Below are 20,767 nucleotides of genomic sequence, written 5' to 3'. Positions count from 1 at the left end.
TGTGGTTGGGTTTTTTAAAGGTATGATCATCTTGATTCTCCCCCATCCCCCAATATTAAACTCTCTTTACATGCTTCATCTAAATCCACCTTGTGCTCTTTTTTTTTTTCATATGTGGTTCAAGTGTTTTGCTAGAATTTTATTCAAATTTTATACATCAATATGTATTATTGATACTGGTCTAGAGTTTCCTTCCTTTGCATTATTATTCATTGGGTCTGATATTAGGACAATGTTTTTCTCAGCAATGGCATTTGGTAGAGTATTTTCTTTCTTATGTTTTTGAGAATAATTTGTGTAGCAAAGCCATCAATTTCTCTGTAAATGTTTTGTAGAATTTATGTATAAACCAACTTAATCCATTTCCCCCCGTGGTTAGTTTTTATCTAGTGAAAAAGATTGGACTGGTTATATATTTCGTATACAGAATTCTCAAAATTGAGGAAAAGCATGGAGGTCTGTGATTTCTTTATATGTTATGGTCTTGGGGACAGTTGTTTAGAACAGGGGAGCCAAATTCTAGTGCCCACAAAACTCTCCAACGTGGTCAAATCAGATGACAATTTAATTGGGAAATGTTGAACAAGATGAATAAAAATAAAATACAATACAGAAAATGTTAACAAGTAGTTTTCTATGTTAAGATGCAGGAAATAAGAATCATTTCTATTTGAGTTTGACAGTACTGTCCCAGAGAAGAGATGCATCAAAAGCTTCAGATAGTTCTCTATCCACTAAAGCACTATGCTCCTGTAATGAGTTCAGTTTCATTTTTTGAACTCAAGTTTTTCAAGAACTCTATTTTGTATTTTTGTGGGTAATATCACGTTTTCTTTAAATTTTATTTCTGCTAGCGTAGCACTATAGTACATTCTGACAATTATTTTTTGTTTCATCATTGGAATTTAATTTGTATCATTTCATTTTGATGGGGTTAGCACAATTGATTCTGTTCAAGACTGATGATTCTATTAGTTTTTTTTTTTTAAAGAACTAGCTTTTTAGATTTAGCATTTTTTTTTGTTTTCCACTTTGTCTTCTCTGCTTTTCAACATTTCTGTTTTTGCATTAATTTTGAGTTTATTTTTTGATAATCCAATTGACTTGATTTCAACAAACATTTAATAAAACCTAACATGTTCAAGAGACTGTGCTAAACTCCAGGAATATAAAGTAAAAACAAAAACAAAAACAAAAAAAAACACCTGAAACACTCTTCAGAAAATTTGTAGCTTACTGGAAAAATGCAAGATTTCTGAAAGATAGTAAACATATGGTATATAAAAGTCATTTCAAGATGGAGAAAGTGATCAAACCGGAAAGAATGAATAAAGGATTTTTATAGGTGGTGGGAACTGACCTATGCTTTGAAGGAAGTTAGTTTGGCATTGGGAGGCAGGGAAATAAAGTATGATAAATAAAATAAAGAAGTAACATTTCTATAGCGCATTAAGACTGGTAAACCACTATATATATATATATTGACATGTATATTATAAATATGTACATAAATATGTATATATGCATATATATTTCTATATTTGACTTGCAGAACAATACTGGAGGTAGATATTATTATTATAATCTGTTTTACAAAAGAGAAACCGAGGCTAAAAAAAGCTAAATGATTTGCCCAGAATCCCACAGCAAGTAAATGTCTAAGCTATGATTCAGATTCACATCTTCTGAAGTACAAGTCTGGGGCCCATAATGCCTCTAGTTACTAACCTCTGCAAGCCATTCATTAAAGAATTAAAACCAGATTCCCAGAGTGGGGTAATGCTATAGTCATTAGTGATAGAGAAATGTAAATATGAATTCAAAAATCACACTAATGTGTGTTCTGGCCTATACTTCTGGGGGGCCAGATATCAGCATTTAATAAGAGGAACTTCAGAAAGTAGATCTTAAAACACTGGTGAGTTTAACTTCTTTGTTGCTGTCGGTTTGTTCTCCAAGTCTCCATCTGAAGTACTTGAAGGCAAGAGAATTCAGTCCTTTACTTCTTTAGAAGGAGCCTGTCCTTGTCCTCCCAGACAACCCGAGGAGAAGACAAACTAATGACAAAAATGATTATGTACCTGAAAACCCCATGTGATTCATGCCCATTAACAAGATTACACTCAGCATGTAGAAATAGGTTTGACCTTTTCTAGGGGAAAGAAAGTTCTCGGGCTACCTTGTTGTTCTGAAGCACATCAAAAGATTAAAGAGTGTATGGGACTTACAAAAACACCTAATGCTGCATAATAGTCAATGCCTTGATACAACAGAGACCCCTGGCAACAGACTTTTTGAATAGGGATAGAAGAGCTTTGGAGGAAATGGGAGGGGGTGGCCTAAATCACCACTCTTGTTGCAAGAGAAGGAAAATGGTGAGGAATCAAGCAAGTCCCTTTCTTTCAAATGACTCACAAATCCAGCCCAATAACACACTCCACTTTACATTCACAAGACTCCCCTAATCCTCTCGAGTGCTGATTAATGGATACCTAGCCACTGTCCTCTAGAAAAGAGAAATTGGACAAGCATCCCTTTTTACAGATGGAGAATGTGTCAGCAATGGGATTTCATAGCAGGGTGGTTGGCTTTCGGCCCTGCCCTCTGTGCTTTGGCATTCCGAGTTCCTGGCACAGGCTTCTGGAGTGCGGCTAATGGACACGAGATGGGGTAGAGAGTAACAATGGCTACGGGGACAAGGCATCGGTGTCACATTTGGACTCATTAGCTAGTGACTGCCAGTTCCCCTACCACCAGGAGATGGAGGCAATCCAGGTTAAAGTGGCAGGCTCAAAGGAATATACATTTCAAGCTAGAAGGGACCTCGGTGACCAGCCCTTTCCATTTACAGATAAAGAACTGAGGCACAGAAATGAATTAAAATGCCCAAAACTCCATAGCTAGTATTAATGGCAGGAGTCTTATCTGTAGGATCTTGGTCCAGTGGACAGAGGCGGGAGGCTCTAGATTCAGTGGCTGGTGTTTGTTGTTCTGACCTGTTCTGGTCATCATGACCCCATTTGGGATTTTCTCGGCAGATAGCCTGATATATTTTCTTCTCTAGCATTCCGAGGATCTGAGTTCAAATTCAGATTCAGAGTCTTATTTCTTGGATGATTTTGGCTAAATCACTTAACCTCCATGACTTCAATTCTCTTCTCTGTGAGGAGAATGATGTCTGAGGTCCCTTCTTGCTTCTCGATCTCTACCAAAAAAATGTTGACCATCGAAGTCCTACTTGCCACAAGGCAAATTGAATTGTGGGTCTTGGTATAAAGTTACTTAATAACAGTAGCCTCTCTCTTCAGTTAGAGGAAGGAGCTGAAGCCGTCTAGTTTGGAGAAGAGAAGAGGAGGACATGGTAGCTGTCTTCAGCTGTTTGAGGGGCTTGCTGGAGGAAGAGAGATGAGGCTTGTTATGCTGGTCCCAGAACTACACTGACTTGGATAGAAGTTAGGAGACAGACTGATGTCGGATGTAACAAATTAGAACAGCCTACAAGTAGAATGGATGAGGTGATGAGCTCCCCATAATGGGAAGTCTTCAAGCAGACGCTGGACTTCTTAGATTGTAGAAAGGATTTCTGCTCAAGCCAATTGGGCTGGGTAGCCCTTTCAGCTGTAAGATTCCTGCCTTTCTGGAAGGAAAGGCATATGAGATCACAGATTAGGAGCTGGAAGGGATCGTGGAGGAGATCAATGCCCTCCTTTGTTTTACAGCTGAGGTAATTGAGGCTGAAAGAGGTTAGGTGACTGGGCCAGGATCACACAGCTCCTCCAGGATTAGGACTTGGGAGAAGGGAAGTAAGTTTCTCCAAGTTTGGTCCACCAGCAAGCCTGCACCCCAAGCTTCCCAGGGAAGACCAGACAGAGCAGCAGCCGGAGTCTGTCGCCTGCCAGTCGCCCACATCCGGTCCCGAGCTCCGGGTGACGAGCATCTGCCTGTCCCAGGGTGTGTTGGCTGCGGATTTTCGCGGAGTTTCTCGTTGTCCCAAGACGCTCCCCTACGCAGCATGGCACAGAGTCCCACAAATCATCGCCTTCCCAGCCTGGCGGACTCCTTTGTGCTAAAGCCTCTTCCTGTACCGCGCGGGTGCGGTTGCGGGGCTCGAAGCCTTTCCTCTCTCCCCTCTCCCCCCCCGCCCCCGCTGCTTCCCCAGGCCTGCCCCCCACTCGCCGGAGCGCTTTGCCTGCAGGCTTTGTGCAGCCGCCCCGGAGGGAAAGGATGAGGGGCGAGGGAGGCTGCGGGAGAGTGAACCCCGTTCCCGGCCGATGCTAGCGAGGGGCTGACACGCTGGGGAGAGGGGCCTCGCAGGGAAGAGAGAGGGGGCCAGTGGAGGGTGCGTGGAACACCCCCCCCCCCGCCGGGAATTATGAATGGGGGGCGGGGAGACGATTGTAAGGGGGAGGGGAGCCACCCAGGATTTGCTACTTAGGCTTTGAAGCAGCCAGGGAAGGTGTGTTCACACCCGGAGAGCCCCGGGGTAGAGAGGGTGGGGTGCGGGCGCTCCCCCGGGCTCGCTCCGGGCTGAAAGGAGCGGGGCCCCTCCCAGTTACCTGGCCCCGCTCGCCCAGGTCCCCAGGGGGCGGAGGCAGGCCGGCCCGCGCGCCCCGGGAGGCGGCCGGAATTGACAGGTGGTGGCCAGTCCCGTCACAAGCCTCCGCCGGGCCATCGGCCACATTGTTGTTCCCCGCACCGGGCGGGCGCGGCGGTGCCGCGAGCAGGGCCGGGAGGAGAAGCCGGGGGCCCGTGGGAGGCCGACCTCAGGCCCCCAGCCCCCTTGCAGCCCCGGCGCCGAAGGGAGAGGCGCGGGGCTCGGCGCAGCAGGGAGCCGGGGGGAAGCGGCGCAGCGGCCGCCCAGCTCCGCCGCGCTCTCCCCGCCGCCCGTCGGCCTGCCTGCGCTCCGCGCCCCTCCCGCGGGCAGCGGCCGCTCCATCCCGGGAAGCCGGCTCGGGCTCCCCTCGCCTCCGCCCCTTCTCGTTTCTCTGCCTCCTTCTCCCGCCCCCAGCCCCCCGGGGCCGGGCTCCGCAAGCGAACGGCGCCCGCGCTCTGCGCCGCCCGCCCGGGCTCTGCTCTTCCCCCGCCCCAGGAGAACAGAAGCGGCGGCCGCCGTGCTGGCCCCGGGCCGGGAGGAGCTGCAGCAGCGGCAGCTGGGCGGGGAGCGCTGGGAGCTGGCGGGGAGCGCTGGGAGCTGGCGGCGGCCCCGGCAGCAGAGAGAGAGCGAGCGAGCGAGCGGCCGCCAGCCAGCATCGGACGGAGGGAGCTCCGCCGCCGCCAGCCCGCGGGGGCTGCAGGTAAGGGCTGCCGGGCTGCCCGCGCCAGTCTGCCCCCTCCGCGGCTCCCAGTGCCCACACCTTGTGGGCAGTCCCCAAAGGGCAAGTGGAGGATCCCGGGGCAAGGGGGGAGGGCTCTGGGCTCGGGGCTGGGTACGTAGGCAATCCGCAGCAGCCGAAGGGACGCTGGCACCCGGGCAGCGCCGGTGGCCCTTCACTGTTAGCTTTTCCCCAGACTCCTCCTCCTTGTCCATCCTCTCCTTTCCCTTGCCCCCACCCCCGTCCTAGCCCCCCGAGCATTTTTGCTTTCGCAAATCCCCAAAGGAGGGGGCGCAGGAAGAACCCCCATCCCCACCCCCCACGGGGAATAGGATTCGTTGGGGCGGGAGGCATAGGGGACTTTGGCCACCCAGGATCGAGCCGGGGGCCCAGGTTACCCAGAAGCTTCGGGGCAGCGAGCCCTGTGCGCCCCCGAAAGGAACAGAAAGTCCCGCGGAGTTTGCAGCAGGAAAGGTCCTGTCTTTGGGACTCCTCAGGTGGGATTCTCCCCCAGCCCTCACGGTCCCGCGCCTGCTGCCTCGTGCCAAGAAGCGTCCGCGGCTTGCCTGGGGAGGGGCGCCCCGGGGCCGCTAGGGGGCTGCCCCAGCGCCCGGGGCCGCCAGCGCCCGCTGCCTCCTCACAGGGCTGCTTCTACTCTTCCCGTTGCTTTTCCAGGAGCCAAGCTCGGGACCCCCTCGGACCCGCCTTCCGGCTCCCCCGCGCCCCGGCTCCCCAAACCCTGGAGCTGCTCAGGAGCAGATGAGGAAGGGTAAGTCAAGAGACGCTGACGATTCCAGAGCGAGCCGTGATTGCAGGATCAGTAGTTATGGCATTAGACCGTAGAAAGACATATGGCTGATAATCAATGTTTGTGGTAGCGCGGTCTTCCTGGAACCGAGGCTGAGCCCCGAGCCTGGACACGGGGGGGGGGCATATAGAAAGGACTGGGGGTCTTAACGACAACCCTTGGGAAAGGAGGGCAGACTTTGTAACAGGCAGGGAGATTTTTTAAAATGGGTTTTGAAAAGATGAAGCCATCCTGCCAGCATGAAGCACGCTTCTTTCCAGTTTGACCTACTGAGTGCCAAGCCCTGGCTGTTCAACATTGGTCTTGTGTCAGTGTCAGTAATTTCTTGAAAACTTCTCTTGAAAATAAAACTGGACAATTTAGGCACCGAAAAAAAAGGCCCATATGCTTTTCTTTACATTAACCAAGCCTGTACCCCCATATGGTTTTCTTTTTTCTTTCCTCTCATCTATCCTTCCTTCATACCCTCTTTCCTTCCCTTTCTCCTTCCCTCCTTTCTCTCTTTCTTTCTCTTTCTTCTTTCTTTCTTTCTTTCTTTCTTTCTTTCTTTCTTTCTTTCTTTCTTTCTTTCTTTCTTTCTTTCTTTCTTTCTTTCTTCTCTCTCTCTCTCTCTCTCTCTCTCTCTCTCTCTCTCTCTTTCCTTCCTTCCTTCCTTCCTTCTTCTCTCTCTCCTTCCCTTCCTTTCTTCCTCTTTTCCTCCCTCCCTCCCCTCTTCTGGCTCTCTCTCTCTCTCTCTCTCTCTCTCCTCCTTTTTCTTCATCTTTCTTTTGGAGGCTAATTGTTATAATGCTGATTTTCATTAGTAGAACCTAATAGATGCTGAGAAAAGACTTCTTGTACTTAGAAAAGATCCAGTGAATTCAAAAGGACAAATGAGAAACATTTACTGAATGACTACTGTTGTTAGGTACTGAATTGGATAGAAGCCTGACCCTAGAGGGCCTTAGGAAGACGAGATCAAATCCTGCCTCAGACACTTATTATCTGTGTCATCCTGGACAAGTCACTTCACCTTGTTTGCCCCAGTTTTCTAATCCATAAAATGATCTGAAGAGGGAAATGATAAACTATTTCAGTATCTTTGTTAACAAAACCATAAATGAGATCATAGAGAATTGGATCTGACTGGAAGAAGTCAATGACAGCATGTGCCAAACGTGGTACTAACTTTTCCTATTAGAGGCTTTTCCTCTCCAGGCAGAGACTGAAGCAGAAAAGTTCAACCTTCTCAGTGTGAATTGGCAGATAGGGAGAGGGCAGAATTTGCCAGATTATTTTGCGCTGCCTTCCTGGTGAACTCTGTCTTTCACAAAGCTGACAGTGAGGTGGCAGGTACGGGGAGGATCCTACCCAAATATGGGAACTGCCAGCGCCTGGATAAACACCAACTCAGATTTCTCTCTCCATGTTATTGCCATGTATGGACACATTTGGTCAAAGTTGCTTTCATAGAAGCATCGATTTTAAGTTGAAAAGGACCAATCCAATGCTTTCATTTTAAAGATGAGGAAACCTGGTTCCACAAAGAAGGAAATGGAAACCACTCCCAGCACCTTTGCCAAGAAAAGTCCATGGACAATAGGATCCGTGGAATCATGAAGAGTCAGAAATGACTGAATGACAAAGAATAGTTCAGAAGAGGGGAAGACATTTGTCCAAAGTCTTCTAAAAAGTAAAGTAGTAGTGGTAGAAATCTAAGCCAAGCTCTCTGACTCAAAATCTAATCCTTATTCCTCTTCATTATCTCATAACTGTGCTTTTCTCCTTCTCTTTCCCCCATTGTCTCTTCCTTCCCAAACTCTTGTCCCTCTGGGAGTATCATTCCTTTCTTTTCTTTTCCCTTTTCAGATTGTTTTCTTTTTGTTCCTGGTTATACATGTACATTAATCTTTTAAATACATATTTCTTTATAAATCAAGTTGGGAGAGAAAAATCAGAACAAAATGGGAAAAAAAGAAAAAAGAAAAGTGGACATAGCATGTGTTGATTTCTATTCAGTCTCCATAGTTCTTTTTCTGGATGCAGATGATGCTTTCTATCCAAAGTTTATTGGAATTACCTTTGATCTTTGAATTGCGGAGAAGAACCAAGTCTTTCATAATTGATCATTATATAATCATACTGTTATTATGTACAATTTGTTCCTGATTCTACTTATTTCACTCATCATCAGTTTATATAAATCTTTCCAGGCCTTTCTATAATCAGCTCGTTGATCATTTTTTTTTATAGAACAATAATATTCCATTACCTCCATATACCACAACTTATTCAGCCATTCCCCAATATCTATTCATTTTCCAATTCTTTGCCACTACAAAAAGAGCTGCTACATTTTTGCACATGTGGGTCCTTTTTCCTCTTTTATGATTTCCTTGGGATACAGATCTAGTAGTAGCTCCACTGAATCAAAGGCAATGCACAGTTTTATAGCCCTTTGGACATAGTTCCAAATTGCTCTCCAGAATGGTTGAATCATTTCACAACTCTACTAACAATGCATTAGAGACCCAGTTTTCCCACGTCCCCTTCAGCATTTATCATTATCTTTTCCTGATATCTTAGCCAATCTGAGAGATGTAAAGTGTTACCTCAGAGTTGGGGTTTTTTTTGTATTTCTCTAATCAATAGTGATTTAGAGTATTTTTCATATGATTATAGATGGTTTTAATATCAGCATCTGAAAATTTTTTTTCTCTTACCTGTTCATATCCTTTGACCATTTATCAATTGGGAAATGACTTGTATTCTTATAAATTTGAAACAGTTCTTTATATATTTTAGAAATAAGGTTTTAATCAATTCTTATCCTTTGACCTGTTCTGTTCATATCCTTTGGTCATCTATCAAAGCTGTTCATATCCTTTGACCATTTACCAACTGGGAACAACTTGTATTCTTATCGATTTAAGACAATTCTTTATATATTTTAGGAATGGGGCTTTTATCAGAAATACTGTCTGTAAACCACCCCCCCCCTCCACCCCAGCTTTGGACTTTTCTTTTAATCTTGTTTGTGTTGGTTTTGTTTGTGCAAACCCTTTTTAATTTAATGTAATCAAAGTTGTCCATTTTGCATTTCATAATTTTTTCTAATTCTTCTTTGGTCATAATTCCTTTTTTCTCCAAAGAATCTGAGAAGTAAACTATCCCTTACTCTCCTGTTTTGTTTATGGTGTCACCCTCTATGCCCAAACCATGTAGCTATTTTGACCTTATTTTGGTATGGATGTGAGATGTAGGTCTATGCTGAGTTTCTGACATTATTTTCCAGTTTTCCCAGCAATTTTTGTGAAATAGTGAGTTCTTATTGGGGGTGTTATTTTTGCTGTGACAGGAAAGAGATCTGAGTCATTTCTATATGCTCATGACCTTTTGGTATTGGGGGCTGATGAAGTTTGATTTGGGTAATGAGTGACTCCAACGGGAGTAAAAACTGGGCACAGAGATCCTGGGAGAGTGAGCTCAGAAACACAGGCACAATTTTGCTCACAAATTAACTCCAAAAAATTTCCATAGAATAAGGAGAGTCTAAAGCAGGAAGCATGATCCTCATTTGATCGGACAAAGAAAGAGATTCCAATGCTATGGGAGAAAGCACTATTCGCCAGCTTGTACTTGCTTCACTTTGGGTTTGGGGACAAGAGATGAAGCCAGAGAAAATCTGACCTCTGAAGTTTCTGAACAGTGTGCTCACTTGGAAGAGCTGCCTGAATCAGCCATAGGGAGCAATGGAAACATTACAGCCTCCTCCTCCCTGCAGCACCACAGCCAAGTGGAGATGGGGAAGAGTGGGTGCTGCTGGTTTGAATAAGGAAAAGGAATGCCTAGGGAACTACTTCACTCATTCAGGAGGCATTAATTAAGCACCTCCTATGCACAAAACTTGCCTGATTCAGGGCTGAGGAGAAATAGTGACCAGGAGAAAAAGTGACTCTTCCCTAACCTTCAGTATGTCTCTGACACTATCTGTGTGATCCTGAGTGAATCATTCATTACTAAAAGTCTCTATTTCCCTATCCATAAAATGGGAATGATAATAGTACCTGTCTCACAAGGTACTTATTGAGAAGATCAAGTGAGTCTATGTATGAAAAGAACTTTGCAAACTTTAATGTGAGAAAGTAATATCCAAGATAACTATTAACCTGTTTGAGAGGCAGTCTATTGTAATTGAGTGTGGGGCTAGAGTAAAGAGGTTCTGGGCTCCAAGATCACATCTGGCAAGTCTCAACTGTATGACTGAGCAAAAGCTATTGTAGGCTTCTTCAGCCTCATTTTCCACATCTGTAAAATGGCGATTATAGTAGGGATCAATATAAAAGCCCATGTTTGGTTTTTAAAGGGCTTCATAACCTATTCTCCTCTCCAGGCTTTTACGACCTTGTCCCTGCCTCACTTCCATATGTACTTTACGATCTGGTGACAATGGCCTCCTGGCTGCTCCTAAACAAGATACTCCCAATGTGGAGCATTTCCACTGGCTGTCCTCAATATGTGGGAGGCTTTCTCTCCTTATCTCTCCCTTCTGGGTTTCCTGGCTTCCTTCCCACCTTCTTTAAGAAGCTTTTCTCCGAGCCTGTTAATGCTTGTTCCTGCTCTCTCTCTCTCTCTGTCTCTCTCTGTCTGTCTGGCTGTCTGTCTCTTTCTTTCTCTCTCTCTCTCCACACACATACACATATACATATACACATACATATATGTATACACATATACACAATACACACACACATATATACACAGTATATGTACACATATAGATAATATTTGTACATATGTATACTCAAAATATTCCCCATTCCCTTCTCCAGTTCATTTTACAGCTGAGAAGACTGTGGCTTTTCCAGGGTCACACAGCTGGTAAGTATCCAAGGCTGGATTTGAACTGAGGGCTTCTTAACTCTATGTCCCACACTATCCACTGAGCCATCTAGCGGCCATGTGTACATATGCAACTATATATTTGCTTCTATGTATATATAGATGTTTACATATTTATATTTATACATTTTATTAATACATATTGTATATGTGTGTGAATATATATATATACATATACATATATATAGAGAGAGAGAGATACAAAGAAAGGAAGAAAGAGAGAGAGAAACAGAGAGAGAGAGAGAGAGAAGCAGGGAGGAAGGAGGGAGGAAAGAGTGAGATTTCAGAATAATAAGATATTATAGGAATAATAGAATAATTGTTCTGAAATAGAACTTGCATACGAGCTAGAGGAGAAGAAAAAAAGACTGTAAGACTCCTCAAATTTGAATACTACCTTATACTTGCTAGCAGGGTAAGTCTGGGTTACTTATCTAACTTCCCTTAGCTTTAGTTCCCTCATCTAGAAAATCAGGGAATGAATCAGTGGCTTGTTAAAATCTTTTCCAGATTAAAATTATTGTGATCTTGGGAGCCACCCTCCTCAGGCTATCTAAACTAATGAAATTATAGCTCTGCTCTAAAAAATGTTTTGCAAAAATTTCCATGTGTATGTGTGTGTGTGTATATATATATATATATATATATATATATATATATATATATATATATATGTAACTATATATATATATATATATGGGCATATACATCTATATCTATACGTATGTACACACATATTTATATATGATCAACCCCCAGTCCAGTAGAATATAAATTCCTTCAGAGCAGAGTCTTTGTTTCCTTATCATCTTTGTATTAGCAGGATCTAGGAAATGCCTGATACACAGTAAGTACTTAATAATTGCTCACTGACTGATTAATCAGGGAGATGCTCTGTATACATGTTTACTTGGATTTTCTTTAGAATTTCATTTTTATTTCTGGCCCATACAGACTGCTGTTATGGTCATAGGAGCAAGCATTCTCTTCCATAACCATGACCATGAGCTAGGAAAACACAGAATTTCCATTGGACTGTCTTGACTTTGGACAAAACCTTTGTATCACTTTTGCAGTGGGATGGATAATGTTGGTTCTAGGCAAAAATTAAAAAAAAAATTAAGTGTCTACTGCTGTCAGTAAAACCTTTTGTTGAGGATCTACTGAACATTTATTATGTGTCAGGCTCTGTGCTAAGCTATTATATGTGAGGTATTATGCTTGCTATAAGTGAGTGGGACCTTCCTATGATTTTAGAACTCTTTCCATGTGTCTATGATGGATAGGCCCTGATTAAGGACATTTCCATACTCATGGCTAGTTACCTGTTTCTGCCATATTGTCTTGATCATTTGTCCGAGCAGACTGAAGCTCGTGTGTACTTCTTGTTTATGGCTTTTTATGTAGTTGTGTTTGGATGTTGTATTTACATAGAGCCGAGTTCCACACAACTCTGAAATGCTCATGGTGAATTGTAGGATCTTTATTACATTCCCCTTCTATTTCACGGAAGCATTCAGAAAAATTTCTCCCTTTTCTTGCTTTCCCTTCACTCTTCCATAAATCCACTTTGATTTCTTGTTAGAATCTTTCTCTACATCCAGACCCAAAATGTGACCGGCACTTTCCCAAGAGGAAGCTGGTGGACTTTTTTGTTGCCTCTGGTTGGGAATCTGTGTCACTCTGACTGTACCACTATTTCTCACCAATTATTCCTGCTGGGTGAAGGCATTGACAACTTGAAAACATGTCCATTGTGCTGTATGGAGAGGCACAATTTGCGATCACCATTGGGTTATTGTGCTGTGTGGCTCCATTTAACACACACACACACGTACACACACACACACATACACACACACACACACATTCTGTTCTACTGCTCATAAAGCTGTCTTTTCTGATTTGGAAAAAAAAAGTGGTTGGTAGTATATCCTTGCATTATTATTCTTGCTCCCTTCTTAAAGCTGATGGCTGGAAAGAGAAAGCATTCCCCTGCTGAGTTATCCTGAGGAGTTCCTTAAAAGGTTTGAGCCATTCTACTTTTGTATTTATCTTTTTCTCCATTCCTGGGGAATCATGGTGCTTATATGATCTTCCATCAGAGAATACCATTGAGACCTTATTCTTACTTCTTTATCAACAACTTATCTATTTATTTTATTATTCATTTATTTATTTTCAGGGTTATAGAGTTAGGGCTGGAAGGGACCTTAGAGGGCATTTAGTCACATTCCTTATTTTTTGTAATATGAATTAAAGTGGATAGATATAGATAGATAGACAGACAGACGGGTAGGCAGGCAGATATCTACATTTCAATGTAATTGGTTTACTTTATTAGTGTATGCATCTTATTTGGGGCATTTAAAAAGATTTTTAGCATAGGCTTCATTATATTGCCAAAGGGGTCCATGAAACATATTAAAATAGGAAAAGTTAACAACCCTCAAAAGGGATTGAAGTTAATTATTGTCTTCTATTTTCTTTCTTTTGACCCTTATTAGTAAATAAATATCCAGTAATAAAGAATTACCTGCTGATCCCAGCAGGTTAGAGCACTGATCTGCTTCGGATCCAGGCTTCTGGCCTGCAAGAAGTCCTGTGTTAGTCTGTGGTATAATGAAAAGGGTTAAAGTCACTGTTTTCCACACTCTTTAACTGTCATATCACAAGTCTGGCATTGTAGGAGTGGTTTACAACCTTATATCTTATATACAACCTACATCTTAGAATGTAGATCATGTCTGGAGTCTCTCCAAAGGCAGGGATGGAAAGACACTAAATGTAAAATGTGAATCACATGTAAGTGTAGGTATTTATTTTCTATGCAAAAGAGAAATTCTAAAGGTCGCAAAAGACTCATAATTACATAGCTTTGTTCTTGTTCACTAATTTCAATCATTTCTGACTCTTCATGACCTCATTTAGAATTTTCTTGGCAAAGATACTGGAGTGGTTTGCCATTTCCTTTTTCAGATCATCTTACAGATGAGGAAACTGAGGCGAACAGGGTAAGTGACTAGCCCAGGAACACACAATAAATGTCTGAGACCAGATTTGAACTCAGGAGAATGAATCTTCTCAATTCCAAGCCCCAAGTGTTAGCCACTGTGCTGCCCTATCATGGCTTTAATACGCATAAAAGTGAACTAAGAGTAAGGTGTACTGCATATCTGGTTACTACTCAAAGCAAGATTCTACAATTTAATTTCTAATTACAGCTATTTCTTCTGGGAGACTGATTCTTGAACCACGCTAGAACATAAACCAGTTTTTCGAATTGTCAAGCAGGAACTGTAATATTCTACCTCCATTCTTGACTGTCCATATAACTTCTGTCCCATGTATTTTGGCAAAATAAATCAGGCGTAGCCCCATCTTCTTTGTGGCTAAAAAAAAAGCTTTCAGAGTTCTGGTCTAATAGCCCGGGACTCCTCTCCAGGCTGCTAGTCATCCCTCACCAAAAGCATTCAGGACTTCTTGAAACCACAGGAAAAGTATGTAATCCCTTAATATCAGGAAAGAATAAATAAAAAAGAAAGCCTTAATCCAGCTCAGCATGGGCTTAATCTGCTGTGTGCTCATGGCTCCTTGGCAGCTGGACTGAGGAGAGAACATCCTGTCTCTCCCTACCCCCTCTCTCCCTGAACTCAGGGAAAGTGGCTCAAACTAAATCTGAAACAATCCACAGCTGGAAGGGAAGGGAGGATTGAGCTTGGGTTCTAAATAACTTCTAAATGACAAATGAGTCAGCTCCTCCTGCTCAATGGCCAATGAGGGGTCTGACTGCCTCATCATCTCAAAGTACTAAGCCATTCAACATTGACTCTCACGTGATGGTGATAGTCAGGATGAACAGCTTTGTTCACTGCCAGAGGTGGCCCCTCTTCTACATGGAAATGATAGTGTAAGGAAGAGATTAATCTTGACAATCTCTTTTGCTGAGCCACAGGAGAGATAACTTCTGTCTCATTTATAGGCCCTATCGCTAAAGTCTGCTGAGTAGAATTAATTAGGGTTAGAAGTCACTTCCAACTGTTCGACAAACTCTTTAACAGATATGTTTTCATTTACTTTCCTCGCTTTTAGACAGATGTAATCTCTGCTTAGAAGGCTACCCTGGTTTTCCCATTTCTTGAGGAATAGATTTCAGTACATAAATATTCCTGCAATAAATTATAGACTTAAAAAAATCCATTGCTCATACGCGTGCCACTGGTAAAATAGAAATATCGTCTCATATCTGGGTACCATAGCTGCAACAGTGCAGCCTAAGTTTGCTTTTCCTATTTTATAGATGAGGAAATTTAAGTCCAGAGAGTGGAAGGTAGTTGGGAAGCTGTGCAACAGAGTCCTGAATTAGTTGTCAATGGCTTTATAGATTCAAATCCAGCCCCTGACACATCTTCCCTGTATCATTAATTCAATGAACTCTTCCTGCCCTCAAATTTCTCTAGAAAAGAAGCATCCCGTGTCTCTTGTAGCTCTACATTTATGAATCCTGTGGTCTTTTGCCTAGAATTACCAGGGAATAAGTAGCAAAAACTTGGGATTTTCACTGAGAAGAACAGATGATTAATTTTAAGGGACTGATGATTAATGATTTAGAATCGTCCTTCTTTCCTGAGATATCCCTTTGTCACGGATGCTGTCAGTTTGTTGAAAACAAAATTCAGAAGTTTACAAAGCCTAGAAACTTTACTTTGACCCTATATTCAGTGTCTTCTCTGTGGTTTCTGGGTGATTTTATAATTATGTTCACCTGAAGGTGAAAATCAACACCATTTATGTCCATTTTAGATATGAAAGAGGTTTCAAAAGGTAAATTAACTAATTATTGGAGTTTTCAGAGATGTATGCTGATTAAGATGGCCAGGATTTGACAATGGCAAATTAATCTCTGAGATTTTTTGTAAGAATCCAGATCCAGGGGCAGCTAGGTGGTGCAGTGGATAGAGCAGCAGCCCTGAAGTCAGGAGGACCCGAGTTCAAATATGACCTTAGACAACTAACACTTTCTAGCTATATGATCCTGGGTAAGTCACTTAACTCCGATTCCCTCATCAAAAAAAAAAAATCCAAATCCAAAGCAGAGATCATCATTTCTAGTTATCTTTACATATGGCAAACAAAGTTCTGTTTTCAATCTCTTTGCTTGCTTCTGAATCGCATCTGATCAGATGGGTCACGATGTCCAACCATTCACCTGCCTGAAAACAGAAGGGAGCTTCAAAATTTTCTATGAATAATATTTTAAAAGGAAGATTGTAAATATCATTGAGAGGCAGTTTTCCTACTGCCAAGAACATTTAAATCAGGAACCAAATAGCCTCCCTAAGGCATATTGTGTAGTCCTTTGTCTCTTTCTTCAGATGAATACATAATCAGATGAACAAATCTTCCATAATTGAAACACAGATTTACATAGATTTCCTTTTATTCAGGAATGGTGCTTACCTGACTATGACAGCCCGAGCAATTGGTATCTATTTAAGAACCAATACAAGGTTGTGAAGTATAGATGAGAAAAGTGATGCAAATTGAGGAAAGCTATTAACTGAAAACAAACATGAAATTTTATTTGAGACTATTGATTGAAATCAAATCTGCACATGGATATTTTCCTTATAATTGCCTTGAAAGCATTTGACAAATAAGGGTATGTTTTGCTGCTGGCATTCCTAGGAAATAGGTTAATCCCTCTTCATTGTTCAGATGGAAGGATTTAACCGGAGAGAAACAGTGAGCTTTGGCTAATTGGTTCTCTGACTCTGGCAGAGATTCAGGAAAGGAGCCTCTCACAAACAGGTAGTATTGATTTGTCTATGCCATAGTCAGTCATTCCCCACTTTAAAAAATATTAATCTCTAATGGTCTGGGGTCACATTGATGTAGATGGTCCTTCTCATGATTCTCATTGCAACCCGTCCATTTCTGTCCATCCCTGTCTCACTTCTGTCCATATTTATTTCCAAAAGGAGTCCACCTAATATGCCAGGATTTATTTCTTTTCTGCTTTCTTTGGAGTTAACATGAAACTCATGGGCCATCAACCTGTTACAAATAACTAAAGCTATATAAATAGACCTCTTCTATGATGATCGTACATTTCTTTGATTATATCCTTCATTTTGGTTATTTGTTATGTTTTGTAGTTTTCTTGTGACCCTTTCTGTTGCCTCTGAATGAAAATGTCTAAGTCTCTGCATTTGTAATGTTCCATGCTGTACTGGTAGAATTTTAGTATTGAAAAAAAAATGACTTTGTTACTAGAAGATATTTTAGGTCTTTAAGAGAACTAATTTCCAGAAAATAGCCCTCCTCTTTTTGTTCAATTTTGAGCTTAATATTTATTGTAATGTTCTTTGTTTGGTTTTCTGGAGGTCTGGGAGCAGCCTCGTTTCAGTTCAGTAATCACCACAAGAACAGCCAGGTGTTAAAGTCCAACTCCTTTATTGTCTCTTTCTAAGTCTTGTCTCCTTTCCTGGGGCCTGGTTAGCTTTCTTAAATGCCTTCTGGAGTCTTGGTTTCAGTGAAGAAACTAAGGAGGAAAGGCCTGCCACCACAGTGCTGATGAAGATGGAAATAATCTCTCTCTTTGGCTCTGAGAGCTTAAGCTCCTGTCTCTAGTTCTCTCGTCTTCTCTGCCTCTGAATCTGAATGAATCTAGCTGAGGCTCCTAACTTATATAGTCTACACTGAGTATAAACCAATCATTATATCACTAGGAAACCATTATTTGTTGTAAGATTAAATCAATCATACTGAACTCAGAGAACTATTAAACTAATAGATAACCATCGTCTCATCAATTCCACTTAGTTAGTACCTTGTAAGAATCCTTTGTTTCAAGTTCAGAGTTCTAGCCCGTAACAATTTGGCATGTCTGTCAAGGATCCATCTATCCATCTCTCTAAGGTATTTATTTCTCTATAAACGAACAACCTATAGAACTATCTGAGTTTCTATATATGTATTTAGCAACCTAGAGACAATTAATAGACTTCATTTTTCAGTGTGTATTTACCTGATTATAGAGAAGTATTTTCTAGAGCTCAATCATAAGCATATTTATCAAACCATATATATCATAGATATATAGTGTGTTTTTGCATAGATGAACAACCTATAGAACGCTTTCATCACAATACACATATAGATCTATAAGTTGCTCATCTGACCACATGTTATAATTTGGACCATAATAATTTTTCATCCACTTTATGGATGGTTAGACCAAACTCTTCTGAGTAGTCATGGATCTTACTCAGGATATGATACAATATGATATGATAAACATTTGTTAAACAGCTACTATGTGCTAAGTACTGGGGATATCAATGAGAAAAAGAGAGACGGTCTCTGCTTTGAAAACTTATAATCATATAGAGGAAGATAGTACCCAAAAGGAAGCTGAAAAGGGAGGTACAAGTCAGGGAGTGTTAAAGTTGGCATAGGTCAGATATGATAAAAAATGGCAGAGTTGAATCCAACCCGAGAAACTGGTGCTAAATGATGAAATAGTCGGGGGTCTGAACTTCTGTAAGGGAGTCTACGGGAAAAGGTTTTTGCTTTTCTTTTAAACCATCAAATCAGAGTTTTGGAGGCAACTGAGGATGCCGATGCGATGTGCATACCAAAGCTGAAGCAATCTTTATGATGATGTGTTTTGTGTGATGAGTTTGTACTATTTGGACATGATGAAGAAGATGACAGATTAAAACTAAACAGGACAGCAGCTGGTGGCAAGGGAAGATTCCCCCCAGGATGTTCATCATGATTTTCGGGGCTTTGAGGTTACAGATATAAGGTTATTTGCAAACACGAGCCTCTGGAAGACTTTGCCATTCATAAGCAGTCCGTCTTTAGTGTTGATGCTGTGATGGATCTCCTCCACAATCAGTTAAGCACTAATAGGAGGGTTGCCCTTGGTCCCATTGTGTTGGAGGTTGAAGGGTCTCATGTTACTGTAGGGCTGGATACATCTGGGATGAAAGGAGGTTATGGAATCATAAATTTAAAGCTGAAAGGGACATCGAAGGTCATGTAGTTCAATCCATTCATTTTAGAGTTGAGAGAAGTAAAACTCAGATAGATAAAATAACTTGCCCGAAGTCATAACAATCTGTCCCAAAAGACAGGAGTGGGAGGTGAGCTAAGGTCTGCAGACTCATGCCCTTTCTACTGTGCTTTGATGAGAGCACCCACCAGCAGTAGATGTTCCAAAAGAATCAGATGTAGTCTCAGAGGTATCAAAAGCCTGATGAGTCCATCTCACTCTTCACCGCAAGGAGGTGAGTCGGCTGGCTGGCCTTTCTGATTTCTCTCTTTGGTTGATATGTGGCAGGCTCTGGTTATCCTTTCTAGATACACTTCTTTCTTCCATTTAAAACTTCTTTCAATATTCTTTTTTAAACATGATTTCACTTCTATAAACTATTATTGCAAGAGGGGTGTTAGGGACACAGGAGTAGGAGGAAGGGATGAAAGTATAGCAGACTTGGTGACCATCACTAGCAATTTATTTTTAAAATGAGAGTGTTGCTATTTTCCTTATATCTTGGTTCAAAATGATTTGACAGAGAAAAGAAGATGATAAACACTTGGCAGAATTCAGAAGGAAGAAGGTGAGTGTGGTCTTTGTTGCAATCTTCCAAAAGCTGTCATCCTTTTCTATCATTTTCTTTTTGGGGATTTGTGGGGGAAATAAGATCTTGGAGTTGTTCTGTCGTGGTGTGATTGATCAGGCTAGAAGATGTCCAGCTGCAGAGGAGGCATGTGGCTCAAGAACAAGGCAGGTTTCTCTACTGCAAGTGCTCTTGATACTTTCATTGCCCCTGAATGATCCCTTGGGCAGTCTGAGAAAGTCTCCTCACAATAATGTATCACAAAGGAACAGATAAAATGGATATAGAGTCATATATCTCTATCTGTAGATATAGAGATATGATGCAATATATTATATAATATGATGTGATATATGATTGATACTATGATATATTAGATATGAGATGAGATGAGATGACTAGATAAGCAAATCTGAAGTCAGAAGACCTGAATTCAAATGTTTCCTTAGACCAGATTTGATGTGAAGATTCACTGTGTGACCCCAGGCAGATCATTTAACCTGTGTTTGCCTCAGTTTCCTCATCTGTACAATAGGGTTAATAATAGCTCCTATTTCCCAAAGTTGTTATGAAGATCAAATAACATAGTAATTATAAATTACTTAGCATAGTGCCTGACACATGGAAAATATTATATAAATGATTACTACTATTACTATTATTAGAATTATAAAATATGATACACAATAGATTCCATATTGCTTTACTATTTTCCTTCTTAAAACAACGATTTTATGTTTTTTAGGGCTTCCCGAAAATTTATTAAATAAAGAGAAAAAGTAAGAAGCTGGGAGTCAGGAAACTTAAGTTGTAGCCAAGACATGGTGCTCTCTGTGTGTGTGTGTGTGTGTGTGTGTGTGTATGTGTGTGTGTGTGTTGGGAGGGGAGTCATGTAGATGGGAAACCAGAGTTATTTTCAAGTATCTGAAGGATTGTGATGGGGCAGGGGGAATAGCCTTGTGTTCCTTGCCTTCAGAGAACAGACATAGGAGCTTTGGGGGTAGATAGGCTGAGGAAGAGGGATTAAAGACTGATGTCAGGAGAAGCTTCCTAATCACAAGGAGTTATCCCCAAACAGGATGGGCTGCCTCAGGAGAGAGTAACTTTCCTCTCACTTGAAGTCTTCAGTAAAAGCT

The 20,767-nt window shown here is 41.8% G+C and overlaps 1 protein-coding gene across 1 annotated transcript in view; it reads left to right on the top strand.

Moving 5' to 3' along the window:
• The first annotated feature begins 5,224 nt into the window (after positions 1 to 5,224).
• The window catches only part of PDE4B (phosphodiesterase 4B), a 632,040-nt gene continuing 616,497 nt past the window's right edge, over positions 5,225 to 20,767 (top strand). Inside the window, exons 1-2 of the mRNA XM_031968952.1 lie at positions 5,225 to 5,294; positions 5,988 to 6,081. Coding sequence (XP_031824812.1) covers positions 6,072 to 6,081 — 10 coding nt within the window. The 5' untranslated portion in view covers positions 5,225 to 5,294; positions 5,988 to 6,071. The remainder of the gene's footprint in view (positions 5,295 to 5,987; positions 6,082 to 20,767) is intronic.

This window comes from Sarcophilus harrisii, chromosome 4 (assembly GCF_902635505.1).
Source record: "Sarcophilus harrisii chromosome 4, mSarHar1.11, whole genome shotgun sequence".
Classification (NCBI taxonomy): domain Eukaryota; kingdom Metazoa; phylum Chordata; class Mammalia; order Dasyuromorphia; family Dasyuridae; genus Sarcophilus; species Sarcophilus harrisii.
Note: the sequence above shows the minus strand (reverse complement) of the source record. Positions and strands in the feature narration are given on the sequence as shown.